The sequence below is a fragment of the Lolium rigidum genome, chromosome 1 (genome assembly GCF_022539505.1).
Source record: "Lolium rigidum isolate FL_2022 chromosome 1, APGP_CSIRO_Lrig_0.1, whole genome shotgun sequence".
Lineage (NCBI taxonomy): Eukaryota > Viridiplantae > Streptophyta > Magnoliopsida > Poales > Poaceae > Lolium > Lolium rigidum.
The window spans coordinates 42,704,886-42,720,866 of NC_061508.1; the positions used below are offsets into that span (position 1 = coordinate 42,704,886).

The 15,981-nt window shown below is 47.9% G+C and overlaps 1 protein-coding gene across 1 annotated transcript; it reads right to left on the minus strand.

Moving 5' to 3' along the window:
- Positions 1–8,287: 8,287 nt before the first annotated feature.
- Positions 8,288–14,052, minus strand: LOC124707099 (protein TIC 22, chloroplastic-like). Its single transcript, XM_047238760.1, has 8 exons — positions 13,666–14,052; positions 13,505–13,567; positions 12,937–13,011; positions 12,235–12,279; positions 8,894–8,953; positions 8,747–8,818; positions 8,641–8,676; positions 8,288–8,552 (listed from the first exon to the last, which is right to left on the minus strand). Exons 1-8 carry the CDS (start codon positions 14,050–14,052, stop codon positions 8,463–8,465), a joined length of 828 nt encoding a protein of 275 aa, XP_047094716.1. The 3' UTR covers positions 8,288–8,462.
- Between the last annotated feature and the right edge of the window lie 1,929 nt (positions 14,053–15,981).

Here is a 15,981-nt window from a genome sequence, read left to right on the forward strand (position 1 = left end):
TCTTGCATCTCTAACCGATCCCATAAACGGTTAGAGCATATCTAACAGAGCCCGTAAATCCTGCTGGAACCGAACTTTTCCGGCGGATTTACGGGTTCGAGCCGAAACTCGCGCCGATCAGTGACCGACAAAGTGGGCGGCCCGAATACGGAGTTCGGGGGTCTGAAAAACTCCCCGCACGGCCCCTATTAAAAGGGTTCACGGAGGGGAATTCGGTTCGGAAACCCTACTCCCCTCCCGCCGCACCTCTCCCGTCGCCGCAGCCTGCCTCCGCTCCGACGAGCAATCCCGGGCCCTCGGACGCCGCTCCGCCGCTACGGCCACCACCCCGCCCTCCGAAATGACGCGTGTAAGACGCGTGGGTAGGGACGGTGGCCGATCGGGCGGCGAAAGGTCAAGTCGCCGTCTGCCGGGCGTACGGGCGGAGTCGGAGCACGCCACGCGGTCGCGCTCCGATGCTGCATGGAAGCGGGCCGGCCGCAAGTGGCCGGAGCTAATGGCGCGCCGCCTTCAAGCTCGCGTGGAGGAGCCTGTGGCTGCGGTTGCGGAGGGGGAAGCGAAGGCGCCTCCCGCTGCCGGCGCGTGCAGCCGCCGCTGCCGCCGTTGCCCCCGCGCGGCGACGATGACGACGATGCCGACGGACCGCCTCTCCTCTGCGGGAGAACCTCCGGCGCGGCGGCCATCGAGGTGGCGGCGCTCGTCGCCTAGCAACCGCCGGCGACCAAAAACCCTCCGCCGATGCCCCGGTGACAGTATAGTCTCCGGGTACCTAAATTTCTAGTCTAATTAGGTCCGTAGTACCGTAATGTAGATCCAATGCGGATGTATTTTGGCACTGTTATTGTAAATTATGAACGAATTAAGCTTGATCAGATGAAATCGACTGCAATCGCGAAAATCGATTTCCCGCGACGTTTGATTTTCGCGAGTTCGGTTTGCGTTTACGGTTTCTGTTCTGCGCCGTGCCTAAATGCGCTCTCAATTCTTTTTTGGGAGACAGTTTATTCGGTTTCGATAAATACGGGCTCTGTTAGAGATGCTCAGGCCTAAAATTTCTTCGTACCCGCAGCCAAACCCGTAAAATGTCTATAAACGGTTAGAGGCATAAAATTTCTTCATACCCGCACCTAAGCCCCTAAAATGGTTAGGCTGGTGCCAATGCCTCACCTCACTCTCACCCGCCACGTCAGCTTTTTCTCTCACTCTCACCCCACTCACCCCACTCTTATCCCACGTTGCCAATGCACGGGCTATAGTGCCATCTCTCATTTCTCTCTCCTCCACATCACCATTTCCTTTTCACATTAAGTTATTTCACTCGATTTATTTTAGACATTCAAAATAATGCAAGAAAATTATTTTATTCAACTTAAAATGTTACCGATTACATAATAATTAATGAAATTCATAATAAATATTAAATATTACATAAAAAATAAAAATTCTACTCCTCTTCCTCTTCTTCCTGCTCCTCCTCCTCGTCGTCATCTTCTTTCAGACCAAGCTCTTTTTTCACCATCTTGATGGCCTTCGCATGTTTGCGCTTTTCTGCTTCGTCCATGTCGGCGGTTGATCGGTCTTTCATTTTGTTCCATTGCTTGAATAGCTTGGCCTTCACTAAACCCTTCATCATGTTCCTCATCGCGAAGGATTTACTTCCTACCTCACTGCTTGATGAGGTTTCCTTCCCCTTCCTCCTACCCTTACGTGTCGCGGCCTTGGCCCTATCGCGGCCCGTTGGACGCTCTTCCTCCGTGTCGCCTATCGCCTCGCTAGAGCTGTACTCACCAGAAGTTCCTAGACGGCTTCTCTTGGAAGTGGAGTCGGTTCCACTACCAGGACCATGTTGTCCTTTCCACTTCGCTTCATTTTTTACAGCATCCCACCAGTGGTGCCGTCTGAACGGCTGAGTCACTCTTTTGTCATTCGCGTACCTCTCCATTGCCGCCTTCATGACCATCTCATCGTCTGCTCCACTCTGACGTAACGCTAATTTTTCTGAGTACCAACACGGCTACCCCAACGGCTAGCTGAGGTGGACGAATCAGATCGCGCCACCTCAGCTAGCCGTTACACACTACCGCCTCGCTCTCGCCCACCTCTCGCCCGCATCTCGCCCGCCTCTCGCCCGCCCTCTCGCCCGCCCCTCTCTCGCCCCGCCCCGCCAACGCTGCCGCCTCGCTACCGCCCCTCTCTCGCCTCGCTCTCGCCCCCAACGCGGGCGGTAGCTGGGCGGCAGCGGGCGATACCGCCCGGCGCCAGCGCCACCGCCCCGCGCTCGCGTCCCGCCCCACTCCCGCCTGCCTCTCGCCCGGCGGCGGGCGGTACCGCCCCGCCTCCAGCCTCCATTGGCACCAGCCTTAGAGCAGTAAAATATTATACTACTTGACCACCACTCCGTTCCCTATATTTACTCGAGTGCTTGGCGGTTGAGTATAAGAGCATCTCCAGTCGCGTCCCCCAAGCGTCCCCAAAGCAATTTGGGGCACGCCGGACAGAAAATGCGTTCCAGCCGCGTCCTCCAAAGCCCATTTTTGTCCGGCGTGGCCCGATACGGTGTCCGGCGCCCCGAGCCCGTCCCCGTCCCACAGGGGACGCTCCGGGCACGCCGGACACAACGAAAAGCGAGGCGGGGAGTGGCGGGGCCGACCCGTCAGCGACTCATTCAAGTTTTGACCTAACCGTCGCCTACCTCGCGTCGGAAGTTAATCGCGCGATGGCATCTTTGCCTTAATGGCGACGGAGGGGCAGGCGAGACGTCCCGTCGATGCTGCGCAGACTCCACGTGTCGCCGGCGTTCGCACGCCACCGCCCGTTCCCGAGCGATCTTCCCGCCTCTTCTCGCTCTCTTCCCGCGCTCTCTTCCCGCGCTTTCTTCCCGACGTCGGCGTCTATAAAAGGCCTCCCGGCGTAATTTGTAGCCACCACAGCCGCCGGCAACAAACACAACCCTCGTCGCTTCACCGCCGTCTCCTCCACCACCAGTGGCAATGGCGAACCGCCCCGGCGCTGGCCAGTTCACTCCACCGCCGTCTCCTCCACTTCCATTCCCGGATCCGCAGGTCGACATCGACCGCGTCGCCCGGGATGAGCGGAGGCGGTACGGGACGCCGCTTTGGCCTGGCTCTCGTCAGCAGCGGCGGGAGGTACTCGAGGAGGAGGCCTGCCAGCGGCGTGAGGCGGCGCACGCGGCGGATCTAGCGGCGTTCTACGCCCCTGCCTCCGCAGCTGACGAGGCCGCGATTGCAGCAGCGTGGCACGAGCAGACGACGGCGGGCACCAACGATGCGGTCGGCGCCTCTACGCCAAAAGAGATGCGACGGCGCCGAACGGAGGTGATGGAGCAGCACTGGGCTGATGACCTCCGCCGCCAGCAGGTGGAGCAGGACACGCTGTACCGTGAACGGCGGGAAGCGATCGAGCGCCGGCGGCGGGACTCGATCGAGCGCCAGCAGCAGCTGGCCGCGGAGGAGCGTCAGCAGCGGGAGGCAGCGCTGGGGGCAACGGAGGCGGCCTGGGTGAGGCGGGCAGACGAGTTGGCGGCGGAGGCCGACGCGTTGGTGGCGGCGATGATGGAGGCGTCAACGGATGTGGAGGAGGAGGAGGCCGAGGCGGAGGAGGAGGAGACCGAGGTGGAGGAGGATGACGACGACGACGAGTTCGAGTGGTCCGACGACGACGGGCCACACCCGGACGAAACAGCCGATCAGCAACGCGCGCTCGTCGAGTCGTTCGAGTCGGAGAAGAAGCTCCAGGACGACGCCCGTGTCCGCGAAGAGGCGCAGATTCGTCGCGCCGTCGAGCTCTCCCTCCATGCGGTGCAGCAGGGGAGGGCGGACGTCGACGTGGTGCTGGAGCAGCGGCGTCTGGCCACTGCCCTACGCGCGGGGAGGCGGCGCGCGCAGCAAGAGCTGCGGCGGAGGGCAGGCGACGCCGGGACGGGGCCGTCGAACGCACCGCCGGGCGGTCAGTAGGATAGGTTTAGATGAAAGCTAGCCGTTTTCATTCAAACTTTGTAATATATAATCAAAATTGAATGAAAACCTTTATTTTCGTGCACCAATATTTATTTGGGGGCGGCGTTTGGGGGACGCGGCTGGGGAGCGACGTCCCCCAAACGCTCGATCCGGCGCGGTTTGGGGGACGCTATGGGGGACGCGACTGGAGATGCTCTAAGCGGTGTCCCTCAAAGCGTCTCCCAAACGATGCCGAATCGAACGTTTGGGGACGCATTTTGTTCGTGTCACGTTTGGAAGACGTCGCTCCCCAGCCGCCCCCAAACTTTTTTTACATTTTTTTTTGTTTTCTTGCATTTTTATTTCAATAGAGGGAAGAAATATTCCACAAACTAATACATAACTGGAAACATGGTTTACACAAACTAAGACATAGTTTGGAACATGGTTTCCACAAACTAATACATAGTTTGAACCATGGTTGACACAAATTAAAACATTGGAAAATGAGGAAACCTAACTAGTGTTGGCATCCCAGATTTCGTGTGTTCGCTGTCAAAAAGAACACTCTCAGGCACTCCCAGTCACCCAAACCGGAAAATCCAGCTGGTGATGATAGCTCTGTTGGTCCTTTCGAGGAAGAACATCCAGAAATCTTCGTGCCTATTTTCGCTGCGAAGAAATAACACTCGGCATGTTCAATCGTCCTCCTCATCGGTGTCGCCGTGGTAGTGGCGGCGGCAGCACGTGTCGTCAAACACCTTGACGCTCATATCCGCGTCGCCAAGGTAGGAGAATGTGAGCACGGAGCCGGCTTCGAGATCGTGGTAGCGCGCGAACTTCTCCCAACCAGTGTGGAGGTACATCTTGCCGCGCCCGTCGAAGAACACGTCCACCGGCCACCGGCAGCAGTCGCAGCCAGCCTCCCGCAGATGCAGCGCAGCCGGCTCGTTGCTGGCGACGAAGTCGATGAACTTGTCCGGCAGCCTATGGATGCCGAGCGGGTCGTCCTTGAGGACGACGACGAACTCGAACAACCCTTGCTCCTCCTCCTGCAGGTCCGGCGATGAAGACAACGGCGTCGCAGGCGACAGCAAGCATGCGTAAGTTTGTATGAATTTGGCATGAATCTATGTTTAAAGAGTTAAATTTAGGGATTCGGTTACAAAAAAAAAATAGAGGAGTAAACTCCTCTAGAATCTGTTTTCAGATATTCGGCTGTTTACTCCTCTAGAATCTGAGGATTGGCTAGAGATGCTGTAAGAGTCTAGCCCTTTTTTTTCTTCTGGAACTGAAGAAAGTTCAAAATCTGTAATTTGTGGCACAAGAAAATCTAGGAGATGAGAAAATTCAAGTATCTTCGTTTTCCCCAATCACTTCCGATTTGGGTCTGCATCGGGGGTTTCATGTCCCTATCCTACTGTGATGAAACAGCGGCTTGCCTTGCTGTGACCTGTCTAAATCAGCAGGGAGCCGGCTGAGACCAAGAGGAGCCGTGTGCGTCCAGGCCCGCTTCGTTTTCTGTTGGACGACACGGACGAATGAAGAAATGTTCCTCCTTTGAATATGCAACCCAGAGAGACAAACTGTATTACATGAGTTAGCTAAGTTAGCCAAGGGTTCTAGTCAAGAATGCTCGGTTAGATGAACCCCTAGCGTCAATCAAACCTCTGCTTGTTTAGTTAGAGATAGAAGACGGATTTTGAACTTTCTCTTGGATTTATTTTGTGCCACAAATTACAGATCGCCCACAAAGTTTCTTTGATAGGTTACCGTGGATGCTGTCATGGGCCTGCAAAGGTGAGGCGCAGTCGAGTTAACCAAACTTGGTAGCAACGTCGACGCCATGGGTACATGAAGTTAATAGTAGCAATGTCAAGGGAGGTAGCAGGGTTAACTGAAGTTTGTTCTTCGTCTGTTCATCACATCACATGTGTTGCCTCGCTTTCAGTTTCAGCTCAGACAGTGGAACCTTATCATTGATTCGTTTTGGACGCATATGCAATGTGTTGACACAGGTTCGTACTTCTTTTTGTTATACTCCGATGATGACCTCGCAAATAGTCGATTCCGGCAAGTTTTTGTTGTTTCTGTCTAACTTAAAACTTACATACCATGACAGGTTCAAACATCACAATCACAAACTACCGCACACCAACCTATTAGAAAAATTTGTAGCATTAAGTGCCAAATGAAAGAGCATAAACATATCTAAATAGATAAACTTTGGATTTGAGTGAATTAGATATTGGTAGCCAACCAGGGATATTATATCCTTTATATTTAACTAATAACTCGAATATATTTCCAAGATCGAGAGCATATTTGAATACTCCCCCGTTTCCAAATTACCACTAATCTGTAAAGTTTGACAAAAAAATTCATCATATTTGGTTAAATTTAACAAAGTTTAATTTTGGCTAAAGCCATGATGCAACGTAATTTGGGAGGCTTAGGAGTATCTGAAATTTCCCCTCCAAAAAAATCTTATAAAGGAAGAGTTTTTTTTTTGCGAATAAATAAAGGAAGAGTTTTACCATTGATCTTCTAGCTTTTTTATCACGGCTATATGGATACAAGTTAAACAAGAGAATTCATAACATTAATCATTCAAGTGAGTAACTTCTGAACGATCATACGACAAAAAAAAAACGAGGCCAAAAGGCAAATGAAGGCGCAGAAAGTCCGTCACCATCTAATCGCCTGCAGGTGTGCCAATTAGTAAGAGAAAATAGCTCCATGACCATGACCACGGCCTTTGCCCGTTTCCACCGCTTCTCTGAACTCAGCTCTTTGCAATGGCGCCCAAGATCGCGGTAGGCCACCATATTGTATGTCCATCTGATTTGGATGATAAAGTGTTCTTTTGTCAAAGATAACATCATATCATTATGACAAAATCATCAACACACAGCAAACTCCCCGGCTAGTATTTGTACTTGATCCCATCTCAAGCCCATTGTCCATAATTTCGCAATATGTGAGAAATACTATAGGGCCGAGGTATATGAAAACCTACTATATGTCATAAAGCTGGCAACATGGCAGTCAAGAAAGATCTGTTGTATGGTCTTATCTTGACCGCAAGGAGAAACTTCGCTCCCCTGCCACTTTCGTTTAATCATATTATCTATTATGGGAAGTAGGCTCCTCTGAAGATGCACTAAAAGTTCATATACTTGATGAGGATTTCTGTTTTCCAAATATGTTTATGCCAAAAATAAATTCGAGAATTCATAGGAGAGGGATGCCGTTGGATTGAAGACCGTTGTGATGAAGAGACCAAGAAAAAGTGTCTCGTCATTGTGATGATCCAGCCTATTCCACCTCTTGGACCAGCTTATTCGAAGCCCCCAGTTTAGGCTGAACGATTGCCCGTTGGAATGTCACATTTGGTAGGTCATAGAAAAAAACTGAACCGCTGCGACATTGACATTTTGCTGCCTCGTAACATTATATATAGGATATGATATTGCTGACGAAGTGGCTCATTAGCAGCCCAAGTATCCTAAGCAAATCTGTCCGTCATTCTAGTGGTAGAATCGACCTAGCAGCGAACAAATGCTTTGCACACCTTAGGCCGTTCCAAAACCAAGAATCTCCATCCAAAATTCCACTTGAGAAATAGTCTTTCTTTCGCTGGTATTAGTTTCTTAGAAGATGCTCACAAACCAGTCATCGTTAGTGAGCTTGAGCCACTTGCTAACCAGACAAATAATATTTATCTTCAGGCCCTCCTACCTGAACCTCTTTCAGGTCTCAGCCTGCATAAAATACCTCATTTGACAAGCCTATATATTTTCTCTTACGGCTGAGAAAATATTACTGCGATTTACAAGATCAAAAAGTTGTGAATTATGATATGCTAGCTCCACTTCCACAGTTCCACTACAATCATCATTCTTCTCCTCCATGAACATCACTTCCAACTACTCCCTCCACCCGTAATATAAGATGTCATTACAAGTATTCGTTGTAATAACATCTTATATTATGAGATGGAGGGAGTACATCTCAACCACATATGCTGCACTCCACGAAGATCATTTTCGTGAAGTTCTCATCCAGATGGCTTGACTAGTGAGTGGGTGAAAATTTTCATAGAGAATGGTAGCAAGGGGGAAAGGAGATCCAGATTGTAACGAAGGTAGTATGAGAACAAACTGATTATGGGAATCTAATCATGTTTTCTCTTTTATGACTGCAATCCTGTACAGATATTTTCCCCCACGGAAATAAATCTTGCAACAAAAGTATAGCACCATACAGAACTTGATGTTTGTGAATCAGAAATAATACCAACAGATATATATTTTCTAGAAAACAAGGGGAAAAACACGACCATATTTTATCACTTGACCTTAAAAAATTCCTTACAAGGCTAACCGTGAAATAATCATTAAGAATAAAAGCTCAGGCAGCGACTTAACGTTGATGATAGGCTGGCCATCACAGCATGTCAAGTGCGAAAATATGTGTGCTCAAACTCTATGCTTGCACAACAAACTATGCTGATACCTCATTGATATGTTGGTTAAGGCTCTTCCCAGGTGGTATGAAGATCAAGTCGTCCCATCCAGAATTTCTATCATTTATCTGTAAAATAAAGAGTTCTACGATGTTAGCAGTCAGTAAGGTACATACAAGCAGCCCTGAGTGTATGGTATGTTTTTCTCTGTCCTACCTCCATTTTCTTCAGGACATCCTCCAAACTCCCAACCTGAAGAAACCAGAAGGCTGAGTTTTCAGCAGGTCTTACAAAAGAAATAAGAACTCTATAAATCGCATACCATGATTTGCTTAGATAAGGCTGATCCTTTCGAAGCTTTAGATGTCTTTCTAAGCTCTCTTTCTATGTCCTCCTGGACAGAGAAGGAAACGATGACAATTTGACCAGACTGTCAGTAAATGAAAGAAAATTTTAGATCCTAACAAACCTTTTGGAAATATATTGGACAATAGCGCTTCTTCTGTTTCTTAAGAACCAGTAGATCTGACTGCGCATGCAAATCAGGCATTTTCATCACAGTGAAGGCAGTTCATTCAAAGTTGAATATGTCACTTGAAAGAAGTTAAACATCCAAATATGTACAAAAGCTGCAAAGCATGCATCTCCAGGAAAGAGTTATGGAAACACCTATGCCCTGCTGTAACAATGCCAGCATGAGGCTGTACCCTGGTACTATTGTAAGGTACTTCACTTTCCTTTGGCATCCACTGAATAGCTGCTCTTTGTTTCAATCCAGTAAACCAAATATGCTCAGTTTGTTGGATAAACAACATAACAATAAAGGAAGCCTTTTTTTGGTGGGGATGGGGAGGATGTCTTCCTGTTGTGAAAGCTAGTAAGATGGATGCAGCCAGCCAGATGGCAATAACACCAGGATGGTTGTATTGGACCAGGAGACGGTCACGTGTTTGGCAAAGACTTGCATCACCAAATAAAAGAGGAGAGTCCTTTAGGGAAGTATAGGTTTAGGAAAGAGTTCAACTGTATTAGGAAAGATCTAATAATTCCAGTTGTATTACGAGAGGTCCGTGGCCTGAGCTCCATTATATAAGGATGACGTGTATCTACTTTTGGATCAAGCAATAACAATCAATCTATTATATCCCTGCTTATTCCCTCTTCTCAACCTATGTCTACCCAATCCCTAGCAGCCACGCCGTCTGGCTATCTTCTGCATGGTATTTATCCGGTTGTGGATCTAAGTCCACAACATTTGGTATCAGAGACGACCACCATGGCTTTCGATGCTAGCTCTTTCATGGAGAAATTCAAGGCCTCTGTTCAACAAATCTTTGACGAATTCAAGGTGTGCATGCTTGAGATCGTTACAGAAAAGGGAAGGGGGATAACAACGGTTTTAGTCGCAACCATGCCTACGCAGCCAGAAGTCGAGGAAGCAACAGTGACGTATCATCAAGAGGCAGCATTGGAGGAGCAGCAAAAATCAGAAACAGTGAAGCCAAACACAATGGCTGCCAGACTCTTCAGGGCGGTGGAGCTCGTTGGATCAATGGAAGTGAACCAGCAAACTATGACAGCTGCAGCATGTTATTACACTGTGATGAACATAAACAAGCCACATGTGTATCAGATATGCAAGAAGGGCGAGCTGCTGGGCAGCGATAGAAAGCCATGTCAACGAAAAGCATTAGAGCCAAATTCATGTGCAGCAGATTGCATGAAAAAAAAATGCATATGCATGCACATCAATTCCTGATCAATCCAGGAGAAAGAGTTGGTCGTAACAAGAGGGATAAGAAAGTCTCAACTCCAACCGCGGGAGCATTTACTATTTGGAAGTGTGCGAACGTAGCTGGTGGATCGGGGAAACAGGGAGAAAAGAGAAAATCTATTATATTCAAGCGTCTAGCAAATCAGGAAGGCCAAGAGATAGACAAGTTCTACATGAGAGAATTGGGCAAGAACTAGCAAACTGTGGAGCTGGAATATTAGAACCACATCAAAGTGGGGATATGAAGGACTTCAACCCTTGGCCGCCACCGTGCAGCTTGAGGGCAAGGCTTATCCAGGAGGGGTGTAGTGTTGTGGACGATAGTAAGATGGATGCGGCCAGCCAGACGACAAGAACACCAGGATGGTTGTATTGGATCCTGAGATGGTCATGTGTTTGGCAAAGACTTGCAGCACCAAATAATAGAGGAGAATCCTTTAGGAAAGTATAGGTTTAGGAAAGAATTCAATTGTATTAGGAAAGATCTAATAATTCGAGTCGTATTAGGAGTCGTCCGAGGCCTGAGCATCCCTTATATAAGGATGACATGTATCTACTTTTGGATCAAGCAATAACAATCAATCTATCTAACCCTGATTATTCTCTCTTCTCAACCTATGTCTACCCAATCCCTAGCAGCCACGCCGTTTGACTATCTTCTGCACGGTATTCATCCTGTTGTGGATCACTGCCTTACAATTTAAAATGCACGCCAACCAACTATTCCAATTGACGAGATAGGACTATCACAAGATGAGGCACCTTGGTGAGAGTGGGGAAATCATGACAGGACTGTCCATTCAGTATTGGAAAGTAACTAATGATGGCAGGACAGGTAAACAGATTTAGCTTTAAGCAATGGGTTCATCCACCTATTTCTCTGGTGTCCATCCGGTTGTGGATCTGAGCCATATTTATGATGGAACTTAGCCCATATTAAATTAGATTTTTCTGTTAGAAGCAAGGTTTAAAATAGCGCGTTATTTCTCCGTTAATAGCACGCAATATCATATTTGGAGGGTCCACGCTAAATTTTAGTAATTTTTTCTCGCTATGGCGCTATTTGTGAAATAGCATGCTATATCGCGCTAAATCTTCATAGCGTTAGCGCGCTATTTTTCACGCTAACTTGCTTTCACTTTTTCGTGGTGATGAACTGCAATATGTTGATTCCTCTTCTAGATTAGAACATAATATCACTAATGCTAATGATTCTTAATAAATAATTTATACTGTTGTTGCCTTGTGGAATATATATTGATGTTAGCCTTCTGAAAAATTGGAGATCTATTTGTTGTATGTGGTTATGTATGTATGATTCAGTCATTTTGGACTAACTATCCAACCCTTTTAGCCAAATCCTTTATTTTTAGGCTATATTTGGTATTTTTTTTCAAAACGCTATTTGAAATATAGCACGCAATTAGCACGATATAGCGTCCATAGCGTTTGAAGGAGGCTGGCGCTATTTCATTTAGCACGCTATTTTAAACCTTGGTTAGAAGTCAAGGAATGAATCAACCAATCAACTAGTACATATGCTACCACGCCCATTATTGTTATATTGATCAATAGATGTAAAAAGAATTACTACGTATTTGACAACTGCAGAGGTATATTTCACTCTTACCAGCATATTAATCAGTTCATGTAAAGTTCTCAACGAAGAGTTTAATATTTTGCATTCCAGAATTTCAGGACAGATAGAAGTAAGATTTTCCATTGGCAACTTGGCATGTCAGTAACCGGCAGGGTTTTAGGGTTGATGTCAGGTTATTAACAGGGTTTTAGAAACATGAACTGTCCCAAAAACTGAAGGTGGTGTAGACGAAGATGGTTTGGAAGAGGAGGAATACAAGGGTGGCCAGACAATCTGGTTTCTGGGACAGTAACAGTAGTTTGTAGAACCCTGGTTGATAATGCATATAACTGAACTTGACACATAAAATCCCAGTGTCCAACTGTCAATGAACATATAAATCTAACTGCTTTCGATGAGAATAATTTCTTAGTAGAGCAATAAAACCAGAAGTTACCTGAAAAACTGGAACACCATCAAAGCCAGTTAAGCCGGATTTCAACTGAAAAGCCAAATAGTAATAATCATTATTAGGCTGAAGAAGTCCACTTGCATTGCTTATATTAGAGTACCAGTGTGGAATTCCATTTCCAATGCTTATATTGATAACAGTAACCCGCATATACTACAATAGTGCCCAACAATGCTAAACCAGCCCGAAAAGACTACAAAACTTGATATCGACATATGCTGTCTTTGAAGTCACAGAATGACAAATGTATGTTATCTGACAAATATGAATATAAAATAAAAAAGATATATTACAAGTATTCAGACACACATGTGGATGATACATTGGAATGATCGATGGCCATCTAACCTTTATACGCCTGATGCAGACAAGGAAGTTGAAATTAAAAGCTTCGAGTAGTGTTTATGCAAATTTCGGCATTCAAGAACTAACCCTAGCTCATGGACTTTTTTTTTTGGTTAACATCCAGAAACAGAATGATATATAAGTTGATACAAATGGCAGCCATGTGGACCTTGAAACACATACTTGCTGCATTGCTGCTTTGAACAATAATTTGGTTAATATGATAAATTTGACTTTCTTTCTGGTGAGAACGACAAAGGGGTGGGGGAGCTTAAACTGGTACACACATATATAGATGATATATAATAGAACAAGGAGACACAGTTCCATCAAGGCGCAAACCTCCAGTGCATTCTTTATTTGAAGAGGGTCTGGTAAGAACCGGAAAGCAATACCTTCAGCCTTCAACATATAAACCTGCGTTCAGAAGGGTGGCGTAAGGAATATTTACACTCGAAAACATGAAACAATATCAGTAACATTCAAGATATAGAATTTCAATGATCCACTTAATTAGAGGTTTGTTTTCTGCACAAGTCACTTGCATTTGTGGTCAGGCAAATAAAAAACTACACTCATTTGCTTAATTAGTGGATGGTGTAAAAAATAGAGTTGCTCTGAGTTGGCCAACACCACCCAACTCGCTCCGTAACAGCGGTGCATTGGGTTGAGTGAGAAGTTGCAATAGGGCTAGCCTAAGCTCATAATAAATGTTCAAAGCATGTACGGTAGAATTTAGCTACTGAAACAATCCTAATCTGGGAAAATTGGCCACACATAAGCAATCAACAACATAAACTCACTAATACTAAAATCTAGCGTAAACCCAAATCCCTGTGAACTCCGTGCAGGATTGTACCTGAGATACATGACATGATGGCGATCGAAAGACACATCAAGTTAAGCTCACCTGATCAAGCGTAATGGGAACTACTTTTGCCCCCTTCCCTAGCATGGGCTGCCGCTTCCTGACCTACAAAAAAGAAGCTCCAGCACCATCAGTAATAAAACATATAAAAGCAGGCATCGAAACCAGCAGCAGATGGCGAGGGAGGGTCGGGGAATAGATACATGTGAGAGGAGGGAGTCGGCGTCCTCGGATCGGAAGCAGAGGAGGCCGAGGGAGCGGAGGCCGGTGGCGGGGTCGGAGACGAGCACGAACTCGTTGCTGGAGTTGCAGACCGTGAAGACGGGGGTGCCGGTGAGCGCCCGCGCGACCTCGTCGGGCGCGAGCGCGAGGGATTGAGAGTGGGAGTGGGAGGCGCCCTGGGCCCCCGGCGGGCGCGCGGCGGCGAGCGCGGGGCGCGGGACGGCGAAGCGCGAGGCGAGGCTGGAGAGGTGGTGGTGGAGGAAGGAGGAGGCGGCGGCGAGGGGGTTGGGAGGCGGGGAAGGGGAGGGGGAGGGGTTGGACATGGGGGCGGCGGCGAGTGGCAGGGCGGCGGAGCTGGGCGGCGGCATCGGGTTTGCTTGGTCGCTATCGCCGAGGCCGAGGACGAGGAGTCCAGCCCGAAGCCGTGTTGTGGTGCGGCCTGCTCCAGTGCTCCGGTTCAGTTCTCCGCGCCTGCCGTGGCAGTTCTGTCTTCTGTGCTCGTTTCAACCTGTGTAAACTGTAAACATGATCAGTCAAAATTTCAGGGTCTCTGATGATGGTTTGGAACTCAACTTAGTATCGGGAATATTTCATCCAGTAATGAAACAATTTCAGTGATTTTGGTTTTCATCTTGGCCAAAGTGCCGAAATTTTCTCTCAAAATTCATTTAAATATTAAACAAATTGAAAGATATATTTTGAATTATGTGTACTAGTACTGAAATATTTAAAATATTTTCACCGAAAGATAATTGAAATCTTACTGACAATGATTTCTTAGCCCCAAGGGAAGCTAGGGCTGCAACGTGCGACACGACACGGTACCTAAGACTTAGCCTCCTTTATAAGGGCTAGGAAGGACCTTTGGGGAAGACGACTAGACCTTACACACGATCTAGACATCACCATAGCCAATCTCGACGACATTGCAATCTTCATCAAGCAATCAAGATCAGACAAGCAGCAAGTAGGGTTTTACCATCCAGGGGCCTGAACTTGGGTAAATCTCGTCTCCTCCTTTGTTTGATAGCCAACAAATCTACCATCGCAACTCTTTTCCGAAGACCCAAGTCCATCATCCGTGGGCATTGCAGTGGAGACTTCACGTCACCATCAGCGAAAGTAATGCTCACATCGCTTCGAGATGAATGAATTAGTTTCTGTCTCCAAAGAGGGATCCATCCCTATCACTCAGTATAGAAGAGCGCTACACTGTCGATAGGAAAACAGGAGGCATCAAACCACCACAAGACTGGAGTTTGAAAAGCAACCTCCAGACCTGACTCGTCGCCGCAGATGAAGCATCGCCAAGAACCATCACCGACCAACGGAAAATCGCCAACCATCCCAGCAGCCCCGAACGGTGCCTCCAAAAAGGGGAACGATGCGCGACGCTGCCACTGCCCAAGTAGGGGTTAGGGTTTTCACCTAGAGCAGGGGTGGGTGGGGGAGAGGGGACCTCAACGAAGCCTTAGAGGAGGGACATGCGCCAAGGGCATCGATGACATCGTGTCCATTGCTAGCCAGGGTTTCCCCCAGTCCCAAATACCCCACCACCATCCACCCGACCAAATCGCAGGTCCGGCCAGGAACTAGAGCTTCACCGGTCAAGGACGGAGATCTCCCACACCTGACGCCGCATGCTGGCGGTGATGTGGGAATTACCCTTCGGGTACCCGACATTGCTATACCTAGTGCAAATAATGAAGATGGACCAGCACAAGGACTCAACAAGCTGGACCCACACGTAATATCGACTTGGACTACAAGAAATAAGTCTCCAATTCATAGTCGACTAGGACTCTTGTAAACCCTAGCCTAGTTGCATATATAAAGCCAGGCCGGGATACCCCTTAGATGATTATTCAGAAAAACAGAAAAACATACACGCGATACATCTAGACATCGCAACCAGCAGATTAGAACTAGACTAGATTCAACTCCCCCTACGGCGGCCCCGTGTACACATATATTCATATAGTGGATTGCTAGTAGGACGTAGCGATCCTCCACCGCGGGGACGTGAACCTGGGTACATCGTGCCTTCTCTCGCTCCCGGAATCTCCATCGTCGCCTTCTGTCAACCCTAAGCCCCTCATGGTGGACATTGCCGAGAAGCCGTCTCATTAATTGGTGCCGTCTATGGAAAACACGACAACTGGATTTCATTATCCGGGCGAGATCCCTCATCATCATCAAAACATCAAGATCGCATCCGAGCGCAAGAATCTGGAGTTCGTCGTCATTGAAGACCGATCACCCGACTCAACGAAAAAAAATAAGCGGCGACCCCGGCG